This window comes from Hippopotamus amphibius, chromosome X (genome assembly GCF_030028045.1).
Source record: "Hippopotamus amphibius kiboko isolate mHipAmp2 chromosome X, mHipAmp2.hap2, whole genome shotgun sequence".
Lineage (NCBI taxonomy): Eukaryota > Metazoa > Chordata > Mammalia > Artiodactyla > Hippopotamidae > Hippopotamus > Hippopotamus amphibius.
In genome coordinates, this window is record NC_080203.1 from 88,342,707 (window position 1) to 88,365,446 (window position 22,740).

Consider the following 22,740-nt stretch of genomic DNA (forward strand, 5'->3'; position numbering starts at 1 on the left):
ATCAGACAAATTAGACTTTAAAGTAAAGACTATTACAAGAGACAAGAAAGGTCACTACATAATGATCGAGAGATCCATCCAAGAAGAACATATCACAATGGTAAATATCTATGCATCCAACCTAGGAGCAGCTCAATACATAAGGCAAATGCTAACAGCCATAAAAGGGGACATTGACAGTAACACAATAATAGTGGGAGACTTTAACACTCCACTTACGTCAATGGACAGATCATCCAAACAGAAAATAAGTAAGGACACACAAGCTTTAAATGACACATTAGACCATCTTGATTTAATTGATATTTATAGGACATTGCATTCAAAAACGACAGAATACACTTTCTTCTCAAGTGCACACGGAACATTTTCCAGGATAGATCACATCTTGGGTCACAAATCAAGCCTCGATAAATTCAAGAAAATTGAAATCATATCAAACATCTTCTCTGACTGCAACACTATGAGACTAGATATCAATTACAGGAAAAAAAACTGCAAAAAATACAAACACATGGAGGCTAAACAATATACTATTAAACAACCAAGAAATCATTAAAGAAATCAAAGAGGAAATCAAAAAATATCTAGAAACAAATGACAATGAAAACACAACAACCCAAAACCTATGGGATGCAGCAAAAGCAGTTCTAAGAGGAAAGTTTATAACAATACAGTCCTACTTTAAGAAACAAGAAAAATATCAAATACACAAGCTAACCTAACACCTAAAACAATTAGGGAAAGAAGAACAAAGAAACCCCAAAGTGGGCAGAAGCAAAGAAATCATAAAGATCAGAGCAGAAATAAATGAAAAAGAAAGGAAGGAAGCAAAAGCAAAGATTAATGAAACTAAAATCTGGTACTTTGAGAAGATAAACAAAATTGATAAACCATTAGCCAGACTCATCAAGAAAAAAAGGGAGAAGACACAAATCAACAGAATTAGAGATGAAAAAGGAGAAGTAACAACAGATACCACAGAAATACAAAAGACCATAAGAGACTACTACAAGCAACTATATGCCAATAAATTGGATAACCTGGAAGAAATGGCTAAATTCTTAGAAAAATACAATCTTCCAAGACTGGACCAGGAAGAAATAGAAAATATGAACAGACCAATCACAAGTATGGAAATTGAGGCTGTGATTAAAAATCTCCCAACACACAAAAGCCCAGGGCCAGATGGATTGACAGGCGAGTTCTATCAAACATTTAGAGAAGAGCTAACATCTATCCTTCTCAAACTCTTCCAAATAGAGCAGAAGGAGGAACACTCCAAAACTCATCGTATGAGGCCACCATCACCCTGTTACCAAAACCAGGCACAAATGTCACAAAAAAAGAAAATTACAGGCCAATATCACTGATGAATATAGATGCAAAAATCCTCAACATAATACTAGCTAACAGAATCCAACAGCACATGAAAAAGATCATATACCATGATCAAGTGGGGTTTATCCTTGGGATGCAAGGATTCTTCAATATATGCAAATAAATCAATGTGATTCATCATATCAACAAATTGAAGGATAAAAACCATATGATAATCTCAATAGATGCAGAAAAACCTTTTGACAAAATTCACCATCCACGTATGATAAAAACTCTCCAGAAAATGGGCATAGAAGGAAATTACCTCAACATAATGAAAGCCATATATGAGAAACCAAAAGCCAACATCATTCTCAATGGGGAAAAACTGAAAGAATTCCCTCTAAGAACAGGAACAAGACAAGGGTGCCCACTCTCACCATTATTATTCAATATAGTTTTGGAAGTTTTAGCCACAGCAATCAGAGAAGAAAATTAAATAAAAGGAATCCAAAGTGGAAAAGAAGTAAAATTGCCACTCTTTGCAGATGACATTATATTATACATAGAAAATCTGAAAGACTCTACCAGAAAACTGTGAGCACTAATTGATGAATTTAGTAAAGTAGCAGGATACAAAATTAATGCACAGAAATCTCTTGCATTCCTATACACTAACAATGAAAGAGCAGAAGGAGAAATTAAGGAAACTCTCCCATTTACCATTGCAACACAAAGAATAAAATTCCTAGGAAAAAACCTGCCTAAGGACGCAAAACACCTGTATGCAGAAAACTATAAGACACTGAGGAAAGGAATCAAAGACGACAAAAACAGGTGGAGGGACATAGCATGTTCTTGGATTGGAAGAATCAACATAGTGAAAATGACTGTAATCCCCAAAGCAATGTACAGATTCAACGCAATTCCGACCAAATTACCAATGGCATTTTTCACAGAACTAGAGCAAGAAATCTCATGATTTGTATGGAAACGCAAAAGACCCCGAATAGCCAAAGCAATCTTGAGAAGAAAAAATGGAGTTGGTGGAATCAGGCTCCCTGACTTCAAACTATACTACAAGGCCATAGTGATCAAGACAGTATGGTACTGGCACAAAAACAGAATGAAGGTCCATGGAACAGAATAGAGAACTCAGAGGTAAGCGCAAGCACATATGGGCACCTTATCTTTGACCAAGGAGGCAAGAATATACAATGGAAAAAGACAGCCCCTTCAATAAGTGGTGCTGGGAAAATTGGACAGCTACATGTAAAGGAAAGAATTTAGTACACTTCCTAATACCATACAAAAAAAATAAACTCAAAATGGATTAAAGACCTAAATTTAAGGCCAGACACTGTAAAACTCCTGGAGGAAAACATAGGCAGAACACTCTATGACACACATCAAAGCCAAATCCTTTTTGACCCACCTCCTAGAATAATGGAAATAAAATCAAGAATAAACAGATGGGACCTAATGAAACTTTAAAGCTTTTGCACAGCGAAAGAAAGCATAAACAAGACAAGAAGGCAATGCTCAGAATCGGAGAAAATATTGCCAATGAAGCAATCTCCAAAATATACAAGCAGCTCATGGAGCTTAACACCAAGAAAGCAAATAACCCAATCCACAAATGGGCAGAAGTCCTAAATAGACATTTCTCCAAAGAAGACATACAGATGGCCAACAAACACATGAAAAGATGCTCCTCATCACTAATCATCAGAGAAATGCAAGTCAAAGCCACAATGAGGTATCACCTCACACCAGTCAGAATGGCCATCATCACAAAATCTGGAAACAATAAATGTTGTGGAGGGTATGGAGAAAAGGGGACCTCTCCTGTACAGTTGGTGGGAATGTAAGCTGGTACAGCCACTATGGAAAACAGTTTGGAGGTTCCTTAAAAAACTAAAAATAGAGCTATCATATGATCCAGTAATCCCACTACTGGGCATATACCCAGAGAAAATCATAATCCAACAAAAACCATGTACCATGTTTATTGCAGTCCTATGTATAATAGCCAGGACATGGAAGCAACCTAAATGCCCATCAACAAATGAATGGATAAAGAAGATGTGGCATATATACACAATGGAATATTACTCAGCCATAAAAGCAATGATATGTAGCTATATGTAATGAGGTGGATAGACCTAGAGTCTGTCATACAGAGTGACGTAAGCCAGAAAGAGAAAAACAAATATTGTATGCTAACTCATATATACGGAATCTAAAAAAAAAAGAAAAGAAAAGAAAAGATACTGATGAACCCAGTGACAAGACAAGAATAAGGATACATATGCAGAGAATGGACTGGAGGACACAAGGTTGGGGGGGCAGGGAGCAAAGGGGAAGCTGGGACAAAGTGAGAGAGTAACATAGACATATATACACTACCAACTGTAAAACAGATAGCTAGTGGGAAGTTGCTGTATAACAAAGGGAGATCAGCTCGATGACGGATGATGCGTTAGAGGGCCAGGCCGGGGCGGGTGAGGGGGGAGTTGCAGCAGGAGGGAATATGGGGATATGTGTATAAATACAGCTGATTCACTTTGGTGTACCTCATAAGCTGGTAGAAGAGTGTAAAGCAATTACATTCCAATAAAGAGCTTAAAAAAAACAAACGAATCGATAAAGAAGATGTGTCACCTATTTACAATAGCCAGGACATGGAAGCAACCTAAATGCCCATCAACAAATGAATGGATACAGAAGATGTGGCATATATATACAATGGAATATTACTCAGCTATAAAAAGGGATGAGATGGAGCTATATGTAATGAGGTGGATAGAACTACAATCTCTCATACAGAGTGAAGTAAATCAGAAAGAGAAAGACAAATATTGTATGCTAACTCACATATACAGAATCTAAAAATGGTACTGATGAACTCAGTGACAAGAATAAGGACGCAGATGCAGAGAATGGACTGGAGAACTCAAGGTATGGGAGGGGGCTGGGGGTGAAGGGGAAACTGAGACGAAGTGAGAGAGTAGCACAGACATATATATACTACCAACTGTAAAATAGATAGCCAGTGGGAAGTTGTTGTATAACAAAGGGAGTCCAACTAGAGGATGGAAGATGCCTTAGAGGACTGGGGCGGGGAGGGTGGGGGGGACTCGAGGAGGGGGGGAGTCAAGGAAGGGAGGGAATACGGGGATATGTGTATAAAAACAGATGATTGAACTTGGTGTACCCCCAAAAAATAATAAAAAAAAAAAGTGGGGAAAGCGGGGAAGGTTGTGGGGGGAATGAATTGAGAGATTGGATACCAAATTGTATGCTCTAAATATATGCAGTTATTGTATGTTAACTGTATCTCAATAAAAGTTCTAAAAAAATAAAAAAAAAAGACGTGCCGCATGTGTACAATGAATTATTATTCAGCCATAAAAAGTAATGAAATTGAGTTACTTGTAATGACGTGGATAGACCTAGAGACTGTCATACAGAGCGAAGTAGCCAGAAAGAGAAAAACAAATACCATATGCTAACTCATATATATGGAATCTAAAAAACAATGGTTCTTATGAACCCAGTGACAGGGCAAGAATAAAGATACAGATATAGAGAATGGACTTGAGGATACGGGGTTGGGAGCGGGCGAAGGGGAAGCTGGCATGAAGTGAGAGAGTAGCATTCACATATACACACTACCAAATATAAAATAGATAGCTAGTAGGAAGTTGCTGTAGAACATAGGGAGATATAAACTCGATGATGGGTGATGACTTAGAGGGCTAGAATAGGGAGGGTGGGAGGAAATTGCAGGAGGGCGAGGATATGGGAATATGTGTATATATACAGCTGATTCACTTTTGTGTACCTCAAAAACTGGCACAAGAGTGTAAAGCAATTATATTACAATAAGAGTTTAAAAAATAAAATAAATATAAAATAAAATAAAATATTCACTAGAAAAAAAAATAACAGCAGACTAGGTGATACAGAAGAATGCATAAGTGACCTGCAAGGTAGAATGATGGAAATCACCCAATCAAAACAGCAAAAAGAAAAACAAATTTTAAAAAATTAAGATAGTTTAAGGAACCTTTGTGACAATTTCAAATGTACTAACATTCACATTATAGGGCTTCCAGAATGAGAAAAAGGAGAAAAGTATTAAAAATTAATTTGATGAAATTGCAGGTGAAAACTTCCCAGATGTGAAGAAGGAGACTGATATCCAGGTACAGGAAGTATGGGGAATCCCTCCCAAGACATTTCATAATTAAAATGGCAAATATTAAACACAAAGAGAGAATTCTAAAGGCAGCAAGAGAGGGATTGATTAATATGGAGGAGGAAGAGGACGTGGAGCTCATCTTACCCATGAACACAGCAAAAATACAACTGTACATGGAACAAGTTACATGGAAAACTAACTGAAAACTGGCAGACTCTTGTACAACCAAGGCTGTAAGGAAGATCCACACGTAATATAGGAAGGAAAGTAAAGTCATTGGGGCAGGATCTGTGCCCCTGGGAAGGGACTCAGAGGAAAGGGGAGAATACACAGGCAGACACCTGCCCTTGGGAATGAGCCACGAGAGCTATAGATTGGGCACCCAAGTCCTGGACTCCTGTGTGTGGCAGATGAGTCCACTTGGCTGGTTGGAGGAATGATTGGACTAACAGCAGGTCTGTGGGAAGTCTGGACTTCACTAGTTACAAGTGCGTGCGTATGCTGGCTTGTTCCCAAGTCAGGGTGGAGAGAAGATTAATCTAGTGGCAGCCAGGTTTCCATGATCTCCTCTGTGTGCATCCCAGCCTGAGCCCAGCAAATGCTTTGGCCCTGCTCATTTCTTGTCACAGTGTGGCACTGGATCTAGGGTCACCATGACCAGGAAGAGAAGACTTGGCCATAGAATGCAGAGGAGACTCAGTCCTGGGGAGAACCTAGGTAGAGTGGTGGCAGCCATTGTCAGTGATAACTCAAGCAGTGCATCAGATGCAGCCCAAAACTCTGGTGGTGACCACTCTACCACAGCTCATGCTCTGATATATGTTGAGAATCCCCATAGGACTCTCACCTGCCCTACAGTGTGACTCCACAACAGGGTGGGTACAGCAGAAGCTGGGGACTAAATCAGCTGTGAGGGACAAGGGAGACTTCCATCCAAGGCTGTGTCTGAGCCAAGCAAGGCAAACAATTGTGGGTGCCTCCACAGGCAGTAAAATGGTGACAGCTTCAACTTCTGCCTATAGCTGACATGAGCCTAGAGCCTGCATAGAGCCTCATTGCTGCAGCTTTCTGCCCCTCTGGGGCAAGGGCCCCAATTCTGGGAGAAGTGAAAACACACACTTAAACAAAGCCAACTTAGGCCTTACCTTCAGGAGTTCCACTCCAGCAACATGGGATCAGACCTCATCCTTGCTAGTGCCATGACGGCTAGTGAGCAGAGGGGAAGTTCTGCCTCACAACCAGCTCCATCTCTAGTTTCTCCATCTCCGACCCCACCAAAGTGATAGCTGTCAGCACACCCTGAAGAAAGAAATGACTTGCATCCACCTCAAATCCAGCTCTCCCACCAAAGATATTGGGCACACACATTCTGTACAGGGCACTCCCATATAAGAATACCCCTTCAAGAAAGCAGTAGGTAACTGTTTCACCTAAATTAATAGACAGAGAAATTTAAGCCAAGTGAAAAGGCAGAGGACCTGCTCTCAATTGAAAGAACAAGAGAATATCCCTGAACAAAAAAAATGAATGATGAAACAGAAATAAACAATTTGACAAAGAATTCAAAGCATTGGTAACAGAAATGTTAACTAAGTTAGGGAAACAAATAGATGAACATAGTAAAAATTTTAACAAGTAAGTAGAAAACATTAAAAAAGCTCCATTCAGAAATGAAGAATTAAATAAGTGAAATTAAAAAAACCACATGGGAAGGAATGAATAGCAGATTGAGTGACACATAAAAACACATCAGTGATCTGGAAGGTACAATAATGGAAATCACCCAATCAGAAGAGCAAAAATAAAAGCAAATTTAAAAATAAAAACAGTTTAAAACTTATCTGGGATAACATTAAGCATATCAACATTCACATTATAGGGGTCCCAGAAGAAGAAGAGAGGGAGGAAGGGATTGAAGATGTATTTGAGGAAATTATGGCTGAAAACTTCCCAAACTTGAAGGAAACAGATATACAAGTACAGGAAGCACAGACGGTGCCAAACTAGATTAACCCAAACAGATCCACACCGAGACATACCATGTTGAAAATAGCAAAATTTAAAGGTAGAATTATACAGGAAGCAATATAAAAACAAAGTCATATACAAGGGAATCTCCATAAGACTATCAGCTAATTTCTCTGCAGAAACTTTACAGGCAAGAAGGGAGTGGTGGGCTTCCCTGGTGGCACAGTGCAGGGGACATGGTTTCGAGCCCTGGGCTGGAAAGATTCCACATGACACAGAGCAACTAAGCCTGTGCACCACAACTACTGAGCCCATGTGCCACAACTACTGAAGCCCATGCACCTAGAGCCCATGCTCTGCAACAAGAGAAGCCACCACAATAATAAGCCTGTGCACCTCAACAAAGAGTAGCCCCCACTCACCACAACTAGAGAAAGCCCACACATAGCAAGGAAAATCCAACATAGCCAAAAATAAAATAAAAATAGTAAAAATTAAAAAAATAAATATAATGGGATTAAAAAAAAAGAAGGGAGTGGTATAATATATTCATAGTGCTGAAAGAGAAAAAAACCTGCAACCTAGGATTCTCTACCCAGCAAGTTTATCATTCAGAATCAAAGAAGAGATAAAGAACTTCTTGGACAAGAAAAAACTAGAAGAGTTCATCAATACTAAACCTACCCTAAAAGAAATGTTAAACAGTCTTCCCTAACTGGAAAAAAAGTAAGAATCTGTTGGAAAGGGGAAATCTCACCAGGAAAGATAAATATATAGTAAGGATTGTAGATCAAACAATTAAGTAAGCCAGTACAAAGATTAAAAAGACAAAAAATTGTAAAAGCAACTACAACAGCAATAAACAGTTGAGATAAACATGAAGATGAAAAATATGACATAAAAAGAAAAAAACCCCAAAATGTGGGGGAGGGAAGTAAAAATTGCAAATTGTTCAGAATGTGTTTGAACTTAAATGACTATGAGTTTAAAAGTGTAGATATAACTATAGGTCAACATATATGAACCCCATGCTAACCACAAATCAAAAAACTAAGGTAGAGATCCAAAAAATAAAAATAAAGGAATACAATAATACTACTTAAAAAAAGCCATCAAACCACAAGGGAAGAAAAACAGAAAAAGAAATGAACAGAGAAGAACTGCAAAAACAAACAGAAAACAAGTAATAAAATGGGAATAAGTACATATCTATCAATAACTACTTCAGATGTCAATGGACTAAAGGCTCCAATCAAAAAAACATGGTGGCTGATTGAATACAAACACAAGACCTATCTGTATGCTGCTTACAAGAGACTCATTGCTGAGTTAAACACACATACAAACTGAAAGTGAGGGGTTGAAAAAAGATATTTCTTACAAATGGAACAAATATGAAAGCAGAGGTAGCAATACTCAAAGAAGACAAAATAGACTTTAAAACAAAGGCCATAACCAAAGACAAACAATGGCATTATATAATGATAAAGGAATCAATACAAGAAGATATTTTGTTAACATATATGAACCCAATATGGGAACATCTAAATACATAAAGCAAAATGACAATAATTCAATAACAGTAGGGACTTTAACACACCACTTATATCACTTGACAGACCATTTGTACAGAAAATCAGTAAGGCAACAGTGGTCTTAAATGTCACAATAGACCAGTTGGACTGAATAGGTATCTATAGGACATTTGATTCCAGAACAGCAAAATACACATTTTTTTTTCAAGTGCTCATACAACGTTCTCCGGGATAGTTCTCATGCTAGGCCACAAAAGAAGCCTCAATAAATTTAAGAGGATAGAAATAATATCACGTAATTTTTCCAACCACAATGGTATATAATTAGAAATCAATTATAAGAAGAAAAATGGGAAAAGCACAAACACATGGAGACTAAACAACATGCTTCTAAAAAACCAATGGTTCAATGAAAAAATCAAAAAGGAAATCAGAAAGTACCTCCAGATAAATGAAAATGGAAACACAACTTTCCAAAATCTATGGGATGCAGCAAAAGCAGTCCTAAGAGGGAAGTTTATGTCAACACAGGCCTACCAGAAGAAACAAGAAAAATCTCAAGAAAGCAACCTAAACTTCCATCTAAAGGAATTAGAAAAAGATGAACAAAGAAAGCCCAAAGTCAGCAGAAGAAAGGAAATAATAAAGATCAGAGAAGAAATAAATAACATAGACACCAAACAAAAACAAAACAATAGAAATGATCAATCAAATCAAGAGCTAGTTTTTTTTGAAAAGATATACAAAATTGATCAATCTTTAGGCAGGCTCATCAAAAAGAAAAGAGAGAGGATACAAATAAACAAAGCAAAGGAAAGAAGAAGAAATAACAACAAATTACACAGAGATACAAAAAAATCAAAAGAGAAAACTATCAACAGTTATATGTCAACAAAGTGGAGAACCTAGAAGAAATAAACAAGTTTCTAGAAACATACAACCTTTCAAAACTGAACTAGAAAGAGACAACCTAGTCAGACTGATAATTAGTAGTGAAATTAAATTTGTTACTAAAAAAAAAAATTCCCAGCAAACAAAAGTTCAAGATCCAGTGGATCCACAGGGAAATTCTATTAAACCTTTAAAGAAGAGTTAATACCTATCCTTCTCAAACCATACAAGAAATTGCAGAAGATGGAGTATTCCCAAATTCAATCTATGAGGCCACCATTACCCTGATAGCAAAATCAGAAAAAAAAAACTCTTAGAAAAAGAAAATTATGCACCAATATCTCTGATGAATACAGATGCAAAAGTCCTGAACAAAATATTAGCAAATCAAATCCAACAGTACATAAAAAGTATCATACACCATGATGAAGTGGGACTTGTTCTAGGGTGGAAAGAATGGTTCAATATTTGCAAATCAATCAAAACAGATTAACAAAAGGAAGAATAAAAATCACATGATCATCTCAATAAGCACTGAAAAAGCATTTGACCAAATTCAGCATCCATTTATAATAAAAACTCTCAAAAAGTGATCATAGAGGGAATATACCTCAACATAATAAAGGCCATATGTGACAAGCCTACAGTTAACATCATACTCAATGATGAAAAGATGAAAGCTTTTTCTCTAATATAAAGAACAAGACTAGGATGCACATTATTGCCACTTTTACTCAACATAGTATTGGAAATTCTTGTTGGAGAAGTTAAACAAGAAAAAGAAGTAAAAGGCATCCAAATTGAGAGAGAGGTAAAACTGTCACTATTTATAGATGACATAGAAAACCTGAGGTCTATACCAAAAAACTATTAGAACTGATAAATGATGTCAGTAAAGTTACAGGGTACAAGATTAATATACAGAAATCTGTAGATTTTCTATACCCTAATAATGAACTAGAAGAAATACGAATTAAGGAAACCATCTCATTTACAATCAAATAAAAAAGAATAAAATACTTGAGAATAAACTTAACCAAGGAGATGAAAGACCTATACTCTAAAACTATAAACCATTGATAAAGGAATTTGAAAATAATACAAAAAATGGAAAGATATTCCATGTTCTTGGACTTGAAGAATTAATATTGTTAGGATACCCATACCACCCAAAGCAATCTACAGATTTAATGCAATCTCTATCCAAATACCCTTGACAATTTTCACAGATCTAGAACTAGTAATCCCAGTTTTGCAAGATAAATAAGTCCTAAAAATCTAATGTGTGACAATGTGACTATAGTTAACAATATTGTATATTTGAAATTTGCTAAGAGTATGGATCTTTGGTGTTCTCACCACACACACACACACACACACACACACACACACACACAAGGTAACTTTGTGAGGTGATGGATATGTTAATCAGCTTGTTTGTGGTGAGTATTTAAGAATGTATACATATATCAAATCACCCAATTTTACATCTTAAATATAAACAATTTTAATTTTCAACTGTAAAGTTGGAGAAGAAAAAGAATAAATTAAGACAGAAAGCCTGTGTGGGAGTGAGAATGGAATTGAAAGGATACAAATAATAGCTCACATTTATTGAGAGTTTACTATATCTCAGACACTTTTCTAACTGTTTAAACTATTAATATTCCCAGATAAGGAAACTGAGGGAAAGAAAGGTGAAGTAACTTTCAGCTAATGAGTGAGACTGGGAGTCAAATCCAGGCAGTGTAGTTTCACAGTGTATGCTCTTGGCTATTCTGTTTACATCCTCAATAAAAGAACTATTTGAAGAAGGAAATAATAGTACTTTAGAAACAAGTAACTGGGGGTATAGAGAATGCTAAGAATCAATGATTAATTTTGAGCCTGAGTGAATGCGTGATGCTGTGATTAAAAACTGGGGCTTAACTGTATGTTTAATGGAAATTGTTGTATCTGTATTTTCTGCTTTGTGTGATTGTAAGCTCAGAGGAGATGAAAGGCTGCACTGCATACTAGAGGTGGTATCCAGATAAGCAAGAGCCTCATGGCTCTGTGCTAAGAATGTCTACCAGAGACAAGGATATCACTCTCTGGAACCCCTTGCAATGAACCCCAATCTTTATCAGGCAATAAATCAGGCATTTCTTCAGCTGCCTCAGTTGCAAAGAACTTGAGGAATACCAGCAACAGAAAAAAAGTATACCCAGGTTGCGTACCAAGGTTGGGTTCCAGGGGACTTTTCCCACTTACCGAATGTATGGTCTTGACAAACTCTCTATCTCTGTAAATGGTACTTCTATCTACCCAGTCACCCAAAAAAGAAATCTGAGACACTCATCAGTGTCCCCTCAATCATCAATGACTTCCTTCTCTCCACATTCACTCCTAACATCCTATCCATTCCATCTCATCACTTTTTGTCTGCAATCACTACAGTAGCCTTTCTTAAGTGGTCTTCCCCCTTCTACTCTTGCACCTCAATGCTTCTACCACTAACTACCATACTCAATATGCCTAGCTATGCTGGACATCTGTTATTTATCAGAACAAGGCAAGCTTATTCCCATCTCACAGCTTTTGTTCTCTACCCAAGAACACTCTTTACTCAAGCTTTTGCATAGCTGGCTCCTTTTCATATTGATTCTGCTAGTTCATATGTGAGTTTTGCTTAAAAGTTTGGAACAAACTTTTTAAAAAAATACTTATTAGACAATTGTGGAAATTTGATATTAAGGAATTTTTCTATGTGTTAGTAATGTTGTGCCTATTGTTAAACATCTTTGTCTTTTAAAGGTATATTCTGAAGTATTTATGACTAAGATAATATGATGTCTGGAATTTGCTTCAAAATAATACAGTGGGGAGTGGGAGAGTTGGTAGGAGTGTGAAGAAATAAAATTGGGCATGTACTAATACAATTATTGAAGTTGGGTGAAGAGTACATGGGAGTCCAGTAAACGATCTACTTGTGCATGTTGAAAATTCAGGTTTAAATATTTAAACATAATATACATATTCAGTGGAATCAACTTCCATCCTAGGTGGGGGAGACACAAATCAAACATCAATAAATAAGAAGAGTGTTATAGGAACATTGGGACAATGCAGCCTGGAAATCAGTCACCTGTTCACAGCCTTGGAGCACAGCAACTAAGACTGAATTCCTCTATACAAACTCTAATACAGTATATGTTTACAAGAAAAGAGGGCCCCTTCCTCGTTCAGGGTGTCCAAGCCTCACTTCTGAGCTGGAAATGATTGGGGATGAGGATTCTTCAAGGAGAGGGTACAAACTGATGACTGAAAAGTTTCTGGCCCATAGGCAGGTTTCTTTGAATATACAGTGTTATAAAATTTGTTTAATTAGATGCCAACATTCAAAATCTAGGATGTTTCATATAAAAATCTTGATTTTTCTTTAAATGTGGTAATACTTATTTGGAGTTGAGTGATAGTTCTCCTTCAGGTGGAGCAGTTTGCTCACTGTCCCAGTCCCCACCCTCAGCCCCCAGGTCTGCTTTACTTATCCTTTCTAATGGGCACCATTTTTTTTCTAATGAGAACAAATGTGTGTTATAGGTTGGTGGATGGCACTGAGCTCCAAACTCCTGCTTTAATTTCACTGTGCTTTTCTGGGCCGGGGGAAGGAGGTCCAAGAGGGGTGGGATATGTGTATAAATATAGCTGATTCACTTCATTGTACAACAGACACTAACACAATATTGTAAAGCAATTATACTCCAATAAAAAATTAACTGTGCTTTTCAATGCTCAATAAAATTTGTGGGGCTCTGGTAGCAAGGGAGGGAGTCTTATCTTCCTTAATCTTTGCATAAATGTTATGACTTCCCAATTAGAAATAACTATAGGTCCTCAATGGGGATGATGACTATTCAGAAGACACCAGGTTTAGTGTTTTCTTAGGCTGGTTTCATGAAAGCTACCATAGAGTAGAAACGAGATAGGGGTAAAAGCCATGAATGGAACCTGCGCCAGTGAGTATAAATAGATCAGCCTTTGTTTCAAGACTTTCTTCTCTTCCCTTCTCTGAGAGACTCTGTGTGTGTGTGTGTGTGTGTGTGTGTGTGTGTGTGTGTGTGTGTGTGTGTGTTGGGGTTAGGGTAGAGGTGGGCAGACCTGTATGGATTCTGCAGTGGGCTTTCAGGTGAGAGCTTTTGGTGTACACTTTGCTGCATCCTGCAAAATCACATTGGTGAATCCGTCTTCTCTTCAAGTCAAGGGACTCTTCTCCCTGCATTTGGGTCATTGCTGCTGGTCTGAGCAAAGAAAAAGAGATAGGGCCAAATAATGATTTTAAAGTGGAGGCTCAATAATGGACTTACATATAATCGGACCACTTCATACATTCATTTAAATTACGCAAATTTAATACCAGCCCCCCCACCCCCCATCGAGAAGAAATAATTGAAATAGTTCAAGCCATTTCCTCAAGTAGGCCATTCTGTTCAGTAAATGCAGTTCCCAGAAGGCGGTATTGTTTCTTTGGGTGGTTTCTTTTCCCAAGCAGTACGAACATTTCACTCTAATAAGCCTCGTCCTTAGGTTTAAAAAAATGTATTTTTCATCTAACATGGTTGCTAAAACAAAGGCCAATGATAAGGTTGCTTTAAACTTACAGAGATAAACAGAATGCAACTGTACTTTATAGGAAATTTGCAGATTTTCCAAGGGTAAAAATTGATGATCTATAATTAGAACATTATTGTGTCATAACATCCATGTCCACACACGTGTGCATACAAGCTCATATCTTCACTGAAAAGGCAGTTTACCTATATTTTGCTGTCCTCAAATTCTTACTATTGTGTCTGAGAATTTGTTCCACTTTTACTACACACACACACACACACACACACACACACACACACACACACACACAGAGACAGACCTGAAGTAAAGATAAAAGTACTTACTCTTGTACCTGAATACCCGGTAAGGCTGAGGATCCACTCTCAATTGCACTCTCCTCACTGTCACTTGGGATCTCCAGTGGAGACATGGAGGTGGGGTCAACTTTCACTAAAAGCAAAGAAAAGGAGCAGTGTGGGCTACAAATATATGAGCCTCTAATCATTTTCAGGATTTCCAGTTTGGCCACCAATAAGAAGTAGCAGCTAGATAGAGAAATAAAGAAAAAGCAAAGATGGAAGAAGTATATTTGTATGGAAGGAAGAGAAGAGTATTTAAAATTTTAGCATAGCAGGATACAGAGATTCCTTTGAGGGAAAGGTAGTAAAGAGCATTCTGGAGCGTTCTCACTAAAATGAGCTTCTCTAGGATAGTGAGTAAGATAAGATAGTGGGTTTCTCTAGGATAAGGTCTGGGTATGAATCAACTATCCCTAGCTCCCAGGACAGGGTCTGCTCAAGAGTCAGGTTCAATGTGTGTTTGTTGAATCAAACTCTAGTTCCCTGGCTGTCCTCAGATCAGTGCCTAGGCTCAAGCCAGAGGTGAGAACATCTCCTTTGGTTTTTGTGTTCCTAAATGGAAATGAGTCATTGAGATGAAACATAATGAGTGTCTAGTCTATGCTGGCAGAAGCCCTTTAATATATATTGTCAACCATTGGTGTTTCTGATTCCTAACAAAACTCAGTCAGGTGGTCAGCCATCTCCTAGATCTAGTGAAAGCTTCTTTTTAGTGAAAGTTCTAGTGAAAGATCTAGTGAAAGTTTCTTCTATATAGAAGAAACTTAAGGGTGGCAATGAAGTTTGGGGTGGGGAGTATTTGGCAAGCACAGTCACCTCCATATATTGTGTATCATTCACTAAAACGTTTTAAGCATGTATCTGTGTCTGTGTCTCTGCATGTGTATGTGTGTATGTTATAAATGTACTAGTATCCTAAAATTTTGTGTACGTTATGAAAAACAAACAAAATAACATATAATGGGTGAGAAAATATAAATAGAAGTTTTGATGCTTTCTTCTTGTGCTCCAAATATTTTGTGCAACACCTCCCTCTGCCCCTCACCAATGTGTAAGCATATCATTTTGGAGACCACTGTGCTAATGGTCTTAGCTTGAAACTACACTGAACACTTTTAAAATTTACTCTGTTTATTTAAAATGATTCTGATGGACTGATGGATATTATGGGGGGCGGGATTCAAAGCCCATCAAATGATCCCTTGATATCAGCAAATTCTCACACAAATAATTTTATTTTCCCATTTGCTTTTTTGTTTGGCTCTCTCCCTATATGAGAATCGCTAATTGTATTTTAATTAACCCCCTCAGGGGATCTCAAAAACAAGATTGCTATGAACACTTATCATTACCACAATTAACCACTAGTCGATAATGGCATTTTTATTCAAAAGAACACAGCAGAGTCTCTGGCAACTTGATGCTTAGTATGGTCTTCATTCTCCTACACTTAGTGATGGAGTGATCACAAGCATTGAATTTCAAAGGTAGAAAATTCTTAGAAAGTTTCTTTTTTACACTGAGCTAAAATCTGGTTCCTAATCATTTCCACCTACATATCTCCCCTTTGGTCTTTCTCATTCATGCTAAACATTTATCAGCTCCTCTCTGACCTGGGTTTTAGTCCTCTCACCATCTTAATCTTTCTCCTCTGATTATACTCCAACTTCCCAACATCCTTCCTAAAGCTGAACATCCAAAACTGACTGTAATTCTACAGATGTGGTGAAGCTAAATATCTTGAACCACTTCAAGAGGCCATATAATTTTCTTCCATCATTCTCCATTACAAACTAGATATGCCCCTAGGAGGTGAACTGGGTGGCTGGGGGATAGTGGGAAAGGGAGATAAACATACCTTTCTGAATTCTGAACTTATTTTAAAAAATAAATAAAAGGTAAGATTATAGCATATGAACTCTCTCCTGGACAAATTTTCAAAGTTGTTCATCAAATTATTTGTTACAAGACAACTACTATCTACCACTGTGCTCTCTGGAGATGCACAAATTAAAATAAGATAGAGTTTTGTCCTCGAGCAATTTACAGTTAACTTGAGAAGAGTACCCATACACTTGTAATACAGGCATGTAAAAAAGTAATATGGAGGGTGATAGATGCCAAATGAGGTGGAACACAGGAAAGATGGCAAAATTTCAAAGACTATTTTACCTGTAGGGAAGAGAAAAGGTACAGTGTTGGGAGAGGCAGGGAAGTGTGTAGGGCTAGAAATATTGTCAACTTTTCTACCAAAGCATTCCTAATGGCATAGGAGACTAAATACATCCTCCTGGAAAGTCCCAGAGTGGGTGCCTTAGTAGCTTAAAACTATATTTGAAGTTCATGTTTAATCCGAAAATATTATTCTAATATTATATTTTTCTCTTTAATAAAATCATATTTTAAAAATATAAAATGTTTTAAATTATTATCAAATAATATAGAGGTTCCAGAAAGATACATAGTATTTCACTCAAAGATATGTATACCCCAGTTTGAGAAACATGGGCTAAATGAAAAAGATTCATTGTACATTTGTAAGCATCGAAGAGACTTCATAAAAACAGCATTTATGAAAAACTGCTCTTAAAACTGTATGCCAGAATAATTGGAAAAGAAATAGGAGATAGGATATTCAAAAAGGGGATAGATGAAGGAAGGTAAGGTCCAGCAAAGGGGCACACTGATGCTCACCTGATCCAGCATTTTTGCCATCTCCTCCAATGAGTGGGACTGTAATGGCTGCAGAGCTCCCATCTGCAGGCAAAGTAGTATACACCATGGGCAGTGACTGCACCACCACTGGGATGGCCTTCAGGCTACCCATCTTACTTGGCAGATTGACTGAGGGGATGGTGTGAATCACATGTAAGATCTGCTGGCCACCAGTGCCCTGAGAGGAGGCCAGGATAGAGCCTGGAGTCAGAACTGTAGGGATGTTTGCTGAAGTGCCTGTGTCTGATGTTGAAGTGGACACTACAAGAGTCTGGGAAGCAGACTGTGGCTTGGGAGGACGTATTGGAGCTTGCAACATACTGGCAGGCTGAAGAGGAGCCTTTGGCTTGTGAAAGGAGAGGTCAACTGGTTCCACCTGGGGCAGGTTGAAATCATTAGCCAGAAGTTCTTCTGGGGGCTCAATCTTGATGTCATTTAACAGTGCTGGGTTCTCCATGGGATTAGCATCCAGGAGTGGTGAAGATGTCATATTACCTCTGTTTGCTGTCTTAAGGGAGTCTCTAATTTGAACAGGGCCAGTGACCTAAAATAAATACATAAACAAATGAGAGGTGCAAACAGTGAGTGTTAATACCCTAAAGAATAGACATGTGAGCAATGAAAGAAAGAAATCTCTATTCTCTTGTCATGGACAGAATATACAAGGAGTTGAGAAAAACGAGGTAAGAGGAAAAAGATGAAAAAATAAGAGTAAAGAGGAAAAAGGAGGGAAACTTTATTGAGTACCAGCACCAGGCACTGTATAAGGCAATTGATACAAATTATTTCATTTAATCTTTACAATAATTCTGCAAGATTAATTAGAATCGACACGTCTGAGTATCCTCTATAAGTACTGTGTTAAGCCCAGTGAGGGCACAAATGAATAAGGTATATCCATGAAGTACATACTAACATACCAACTATAATGATAGAATACCATGAGTAGCTTATGCCATACCATAATAAGTGATACAGCAGATATACAAACAAGGTATTTTAGAAAAAGAAAAGGGAATGACTCATTCTGTCTAGAAGATCAAGGAAGGTTTCAAGGAGGAAGTGATATTTTAGATGGGCCTTAGAGAATTAATAGAAGTTCTGTAGGCAGAGAAAGGGTAAGAAAGATATTTCTGTCTACAGAGATATAACAGACAGTATGCTTAGGGAATCATAATGCATTACAGTCAGTTGTATTATATGCTAAATCTGTGCAAATTTTAAACTTAAAAATACTAATTAAGGGACTTCCCTGGTGGTCCAATGGGTTAAGACTCCACACTTCCCATGCAGAGGGCACAGGTTTGATCCCTGGTCTGGGAACTAGGATCCCACATGCTGTGTGTTGCGGCCAAAAAAACCAACCAACCAAACAAACAAAAAACTATAGGGAGGGTGGGAAGGAGTCGCGGGAGGGAGGGGATATGGGGATATATGTATAAATACAGCTGATTTACTTTGTTGTACAGCAGAAACTGGCACAACAGTATAAAGCAATTATACTCCAATAAAGACCTTAAAAAAAAAAAAAGACCTCATCCCAACTCAGGCCTTGTTTGTGGTCCACATATTGCTTCAATCTGCTCCTCTAAGACATGTCTTCTGTGATTTCTGCCACTGTTTGACATACTTCTAATGTAATCCATCCCTCAAGGGTGGATTCACTCCCATCTAGGTAAGGTAGGCAGTAGAATTCTGTTGGTGGGGAGGGGGAGGATATGGAGAAGTTGTCAAGAATGGCTCTGCTGAACTTAAAAATCTCTTGTCCTCTGAATCCCTCAAATCAACTTAAGCTCCTATTTTTCCCATATTTCCTACTTGTCCCTTCACCTAACTAGCGCCCTTCCCAGATTAAAGAGCAGAATCCCAGGAATCTCTGGGATAACAGAGATTCAATAACACTGAGAAATAGAGTTACAACAGAAAGCATAAGAGGTTAGGTTGGGAATTCCCTGGTGGTCCAGTGTTTAGCACTCAACTCCTTCACCACCATGGCCTGGGTTCAACCCCTGGTTGGGGAACTAAGATCCCGCGAGCCATGGGGCATGGCCAAAAAAAAAAGAAGTTAGGTATAATATCATTTTTCAAGAAGTATATAGGTCATGGGTGCAGATATAAAAATAGTCCGCCAATATACATTAAGGAAAGATCTAGTTAAATTTTCCGGGACTTTCTGGACTCTATGCTTTAGGCTCAGAAACCTAATGAAGCTGAAGTTCTGAATGTTAAATATAGAATGGAGATACTTTGGCAACCTTATCATGTTTTGCTAAGTAGAGGCCATCTCCTAGATCTTGAGTGTTGCCCAGAATAATGCTATGAGTTCAAGGCCTTGTGCTTAGCTAGTACTCAATCCACAGTTATTCATTGTATTGACAAACATATTCAGGAAAATCCAAGATGGAAACTGACTGATGAAAGTATAGAACTTAAAGAACATATAGGCTATTCTTATTGACTTGATGAGATAAGATGTTGCAGGGTGCTGCTTCAGCAAACCATCATGAGTTGTCCTTCTGTAGACCAAGTCTGCCCTGTGGTCTAACAATTCTTAACAAAACCCTGTCCACAATAGGGCTTCAATCATTACCCTTCTTCTGCCATCATCACAAGACTTTAAAAGAAATGTTGGAAGGCCAGTTGTGTGGGTTGTATTGTTTTAATAGTAACTTCCTCAAAGCATATCATCACATACTTCCTTCTGTACATCACTTTCAAGTGTACCTGTTATGCCTGAATGAATTCAGCCTGTAGCAAGGATTCTCTGGCTTGTGAATACTGTATTCTGCATGTATACTTCCTCAATAAAACAGACTGTGCTTGAAAGCAGCTCTCAAGGTTTACCTTACTGTTTCTTGCTTTGTGGCCTGAAAACCTAATGGGATAAGCATTCCATAACTACATATTACTATAGTGAATGATTTTTGTGTGCACTGAGAATTCTTTTAATATGGTCAAAATAATTTTAGTAAGAATTTCAATATACTGTCTGGTTTCTTTCATATTTTGAATATATTTATCTTTATGGTTAAAAAACCCACACACTATCTGCTTTACCTTCTCCTTGTACATAGCAGACAATATTTAAAGGTTCTGGAAAAAATATAACATAAGGAGTGAGTGTGTTTTCAGCCCTACACTTTCAGAGATTTTTAAGAATTCTCACTAAGATGACTCAAGATGGCTCCCCATTCTACTTTTCATTGAATACAATTACCACAGCTTTGAAAGCTCATCTGAGAATTGATTTAAAGCTTGTTGTCAGATTTTTCTCTTTAAATCACCCCTTTTAATCTTCAGGATTGTGTGATGACTTCAGGTTTTAAGTGTTCTGTAGTCAGTCAGTATCATTTTTCAAAGAAAGGGAATACCTTACCCATTTTGTTATTTTAAAACTTCAGTTTGCAGCTTTCTAAGATTTCTGAGTATTTGAAGAAGGTTAGGTATGAAAAAAATACAGAAACTTGGGGGTAATTTGGAGAGGTTTTAATTTCCACAGTCCTTCCCCTCAAATGTCCAGAATTCTAATCACACTTTAAGCTGATTTGAGTTGACAAAAAAGATTTATTGATTGATATATCACCAAAGAAGATAAAGGCACCCAGTGCCTTCAATTCTAGAAAGAAACCCACAGAAAAGGTGATCAATTTCACAAATATTTAAACACTTGAGCATTTGGTGAAGGTAGGTAGAAAGGCCTTGGGAGGTGGAGGGTCAGGGGAATTAATTGCTTAAAACAGCTCTGATTTAGAGCTTGAAAGGGAAGGCAAGGCTAGGCAATCCTGAAGTATATAAAGAAATTGCAGTGTATTCCAAAAATGGAAACTAAAACATTAAGGAGGAGAACAACCTACTGTTACACACAACAGAATGGGTGAACCTTCATGAATGAGCATGAAGAAAGCTGGTTGTCACAGAACACTTTTATCATTTACATTATGTGATGGTCAAAATCAGGCAACATCCGCTATGCTGATGGAAATCAGAAAAGTTAAGTTTCATTTGGCGCATTGAGGAGAGAACAGAGTCAGGCAGTGGTGGTGGTGGTGGTTGTTGTATAGGATAGTTGAGGGGAACTCTTCTATCCTGATCTGGAGGCTGGTTACATTTTTTATATAGATTTCTTTGTTTATTTATTTATTTATTGACTGCATAGGGTCTTTGTTGCTGCAAGCGGGGGCTACTCCTCGTTGTGGTGGGCAGGCTTCTTAGTGCGATGGCTTCTCTTGCTGTGGAGCACAAGCTTTAAGCCCACGGGTTTCAGTAGTTGTGGCACATGGGCTCAGTAGTTGTGGCTCTCAGGCTGTACAGCGCAGCTCAGCAGTTGTGGCGAACAGGCTTAGTTGCTCCGTGGCATGTGGGATTCTTCCTAGCCCAGGGACTGAACCCGTGTCCCCTGCATTGGCAGGCAGATTCTTAACCGCTGCACCACCAGGGAAGTCCCGTTGGTTAAATTTTTACAGATCAGTGTATTCATTGATTTGTATACATTCAAGATCTCTTCGTGTTTCTGTTTTCAACATTTGTTTCAGTTAAAATTGAAAGAAAAAATAAAGAAAAAGAAGTGCCAAAAAGAAAAGAAAAGAAAAGAAAATGAAAGAACAAAATACTCCAGACAGCGCAGCAGGTGGAAAGGAGAGGAAGGAGTATTGTCATGGTAATAAGATAAAACTCAGGCTCCTCCCAAACTGAAAGAGGAAAGCTGCTTTTGTACACAGACCCCTTCTAGCTTTGCTCTAGGTTTAGACTAATCATTTTCATGCCCAGGTACACATGTATGCACATATATGTACACATTCATTGTTTAAGTAAAAAGTCACTTTAATCTGAATCTCCAATCCTTCTCCAATATGGAATCAGGTGTTTGGGTATTAGAGAAAGGAGAGGTGGGTGGAGTTGGATATTATTAGAAAGTTAGACCTAATGTAAACCTAGAAGGATTTTGAATTTTACTTCCCACCATCACAATAACATCAGGAAATGAAGCACTATAAGACAAAAGAATTCATCAATTTGTACAAACTAATGAAATAAGCAATCGTAAGGGGCTGTGAAAAAGTATCAAGCATAGTAGCAGATACATCCAGGCAAAATGAGGTCAGAAATGTATATAGGTAGGTACGTATGCATGTATGTATATGTGTATTAGGTA

At 37.8% G+C, this 22,740-nt stretch overlaps 1 protein-coding gene across 1 annotated transcript in view; it reads right to left on the bottom strand.

Annotated features, from left to right (window-relative positions):
• KLF8 (KLF transcription factor 8) overlaps positions 1-22,740 on the bottom strand; it is a 78,684-nt gene that overhangs the window by 31,774 nt on the left and 24,170 nt on the right. Inside the window, exons 3-5 of the mRNA XM_057718436.1 lie at positions 17,568-18,132; positions 14,859-14,964; positions 14,062-14,201 (exon numbers count right to left, since the gene is read on the bottom strand). Coding sequence (XP_057574419.1) covers positions 14,062-14,201; positions 14,859-14,964; positions 17,568-18,132 — 811 coding nt within the window. The remainder of the gene's footprint in view (positions 1-14,061; positions 14,202-14,858; positions 14,965-17,567; positions 18,133-22,740) is intronic.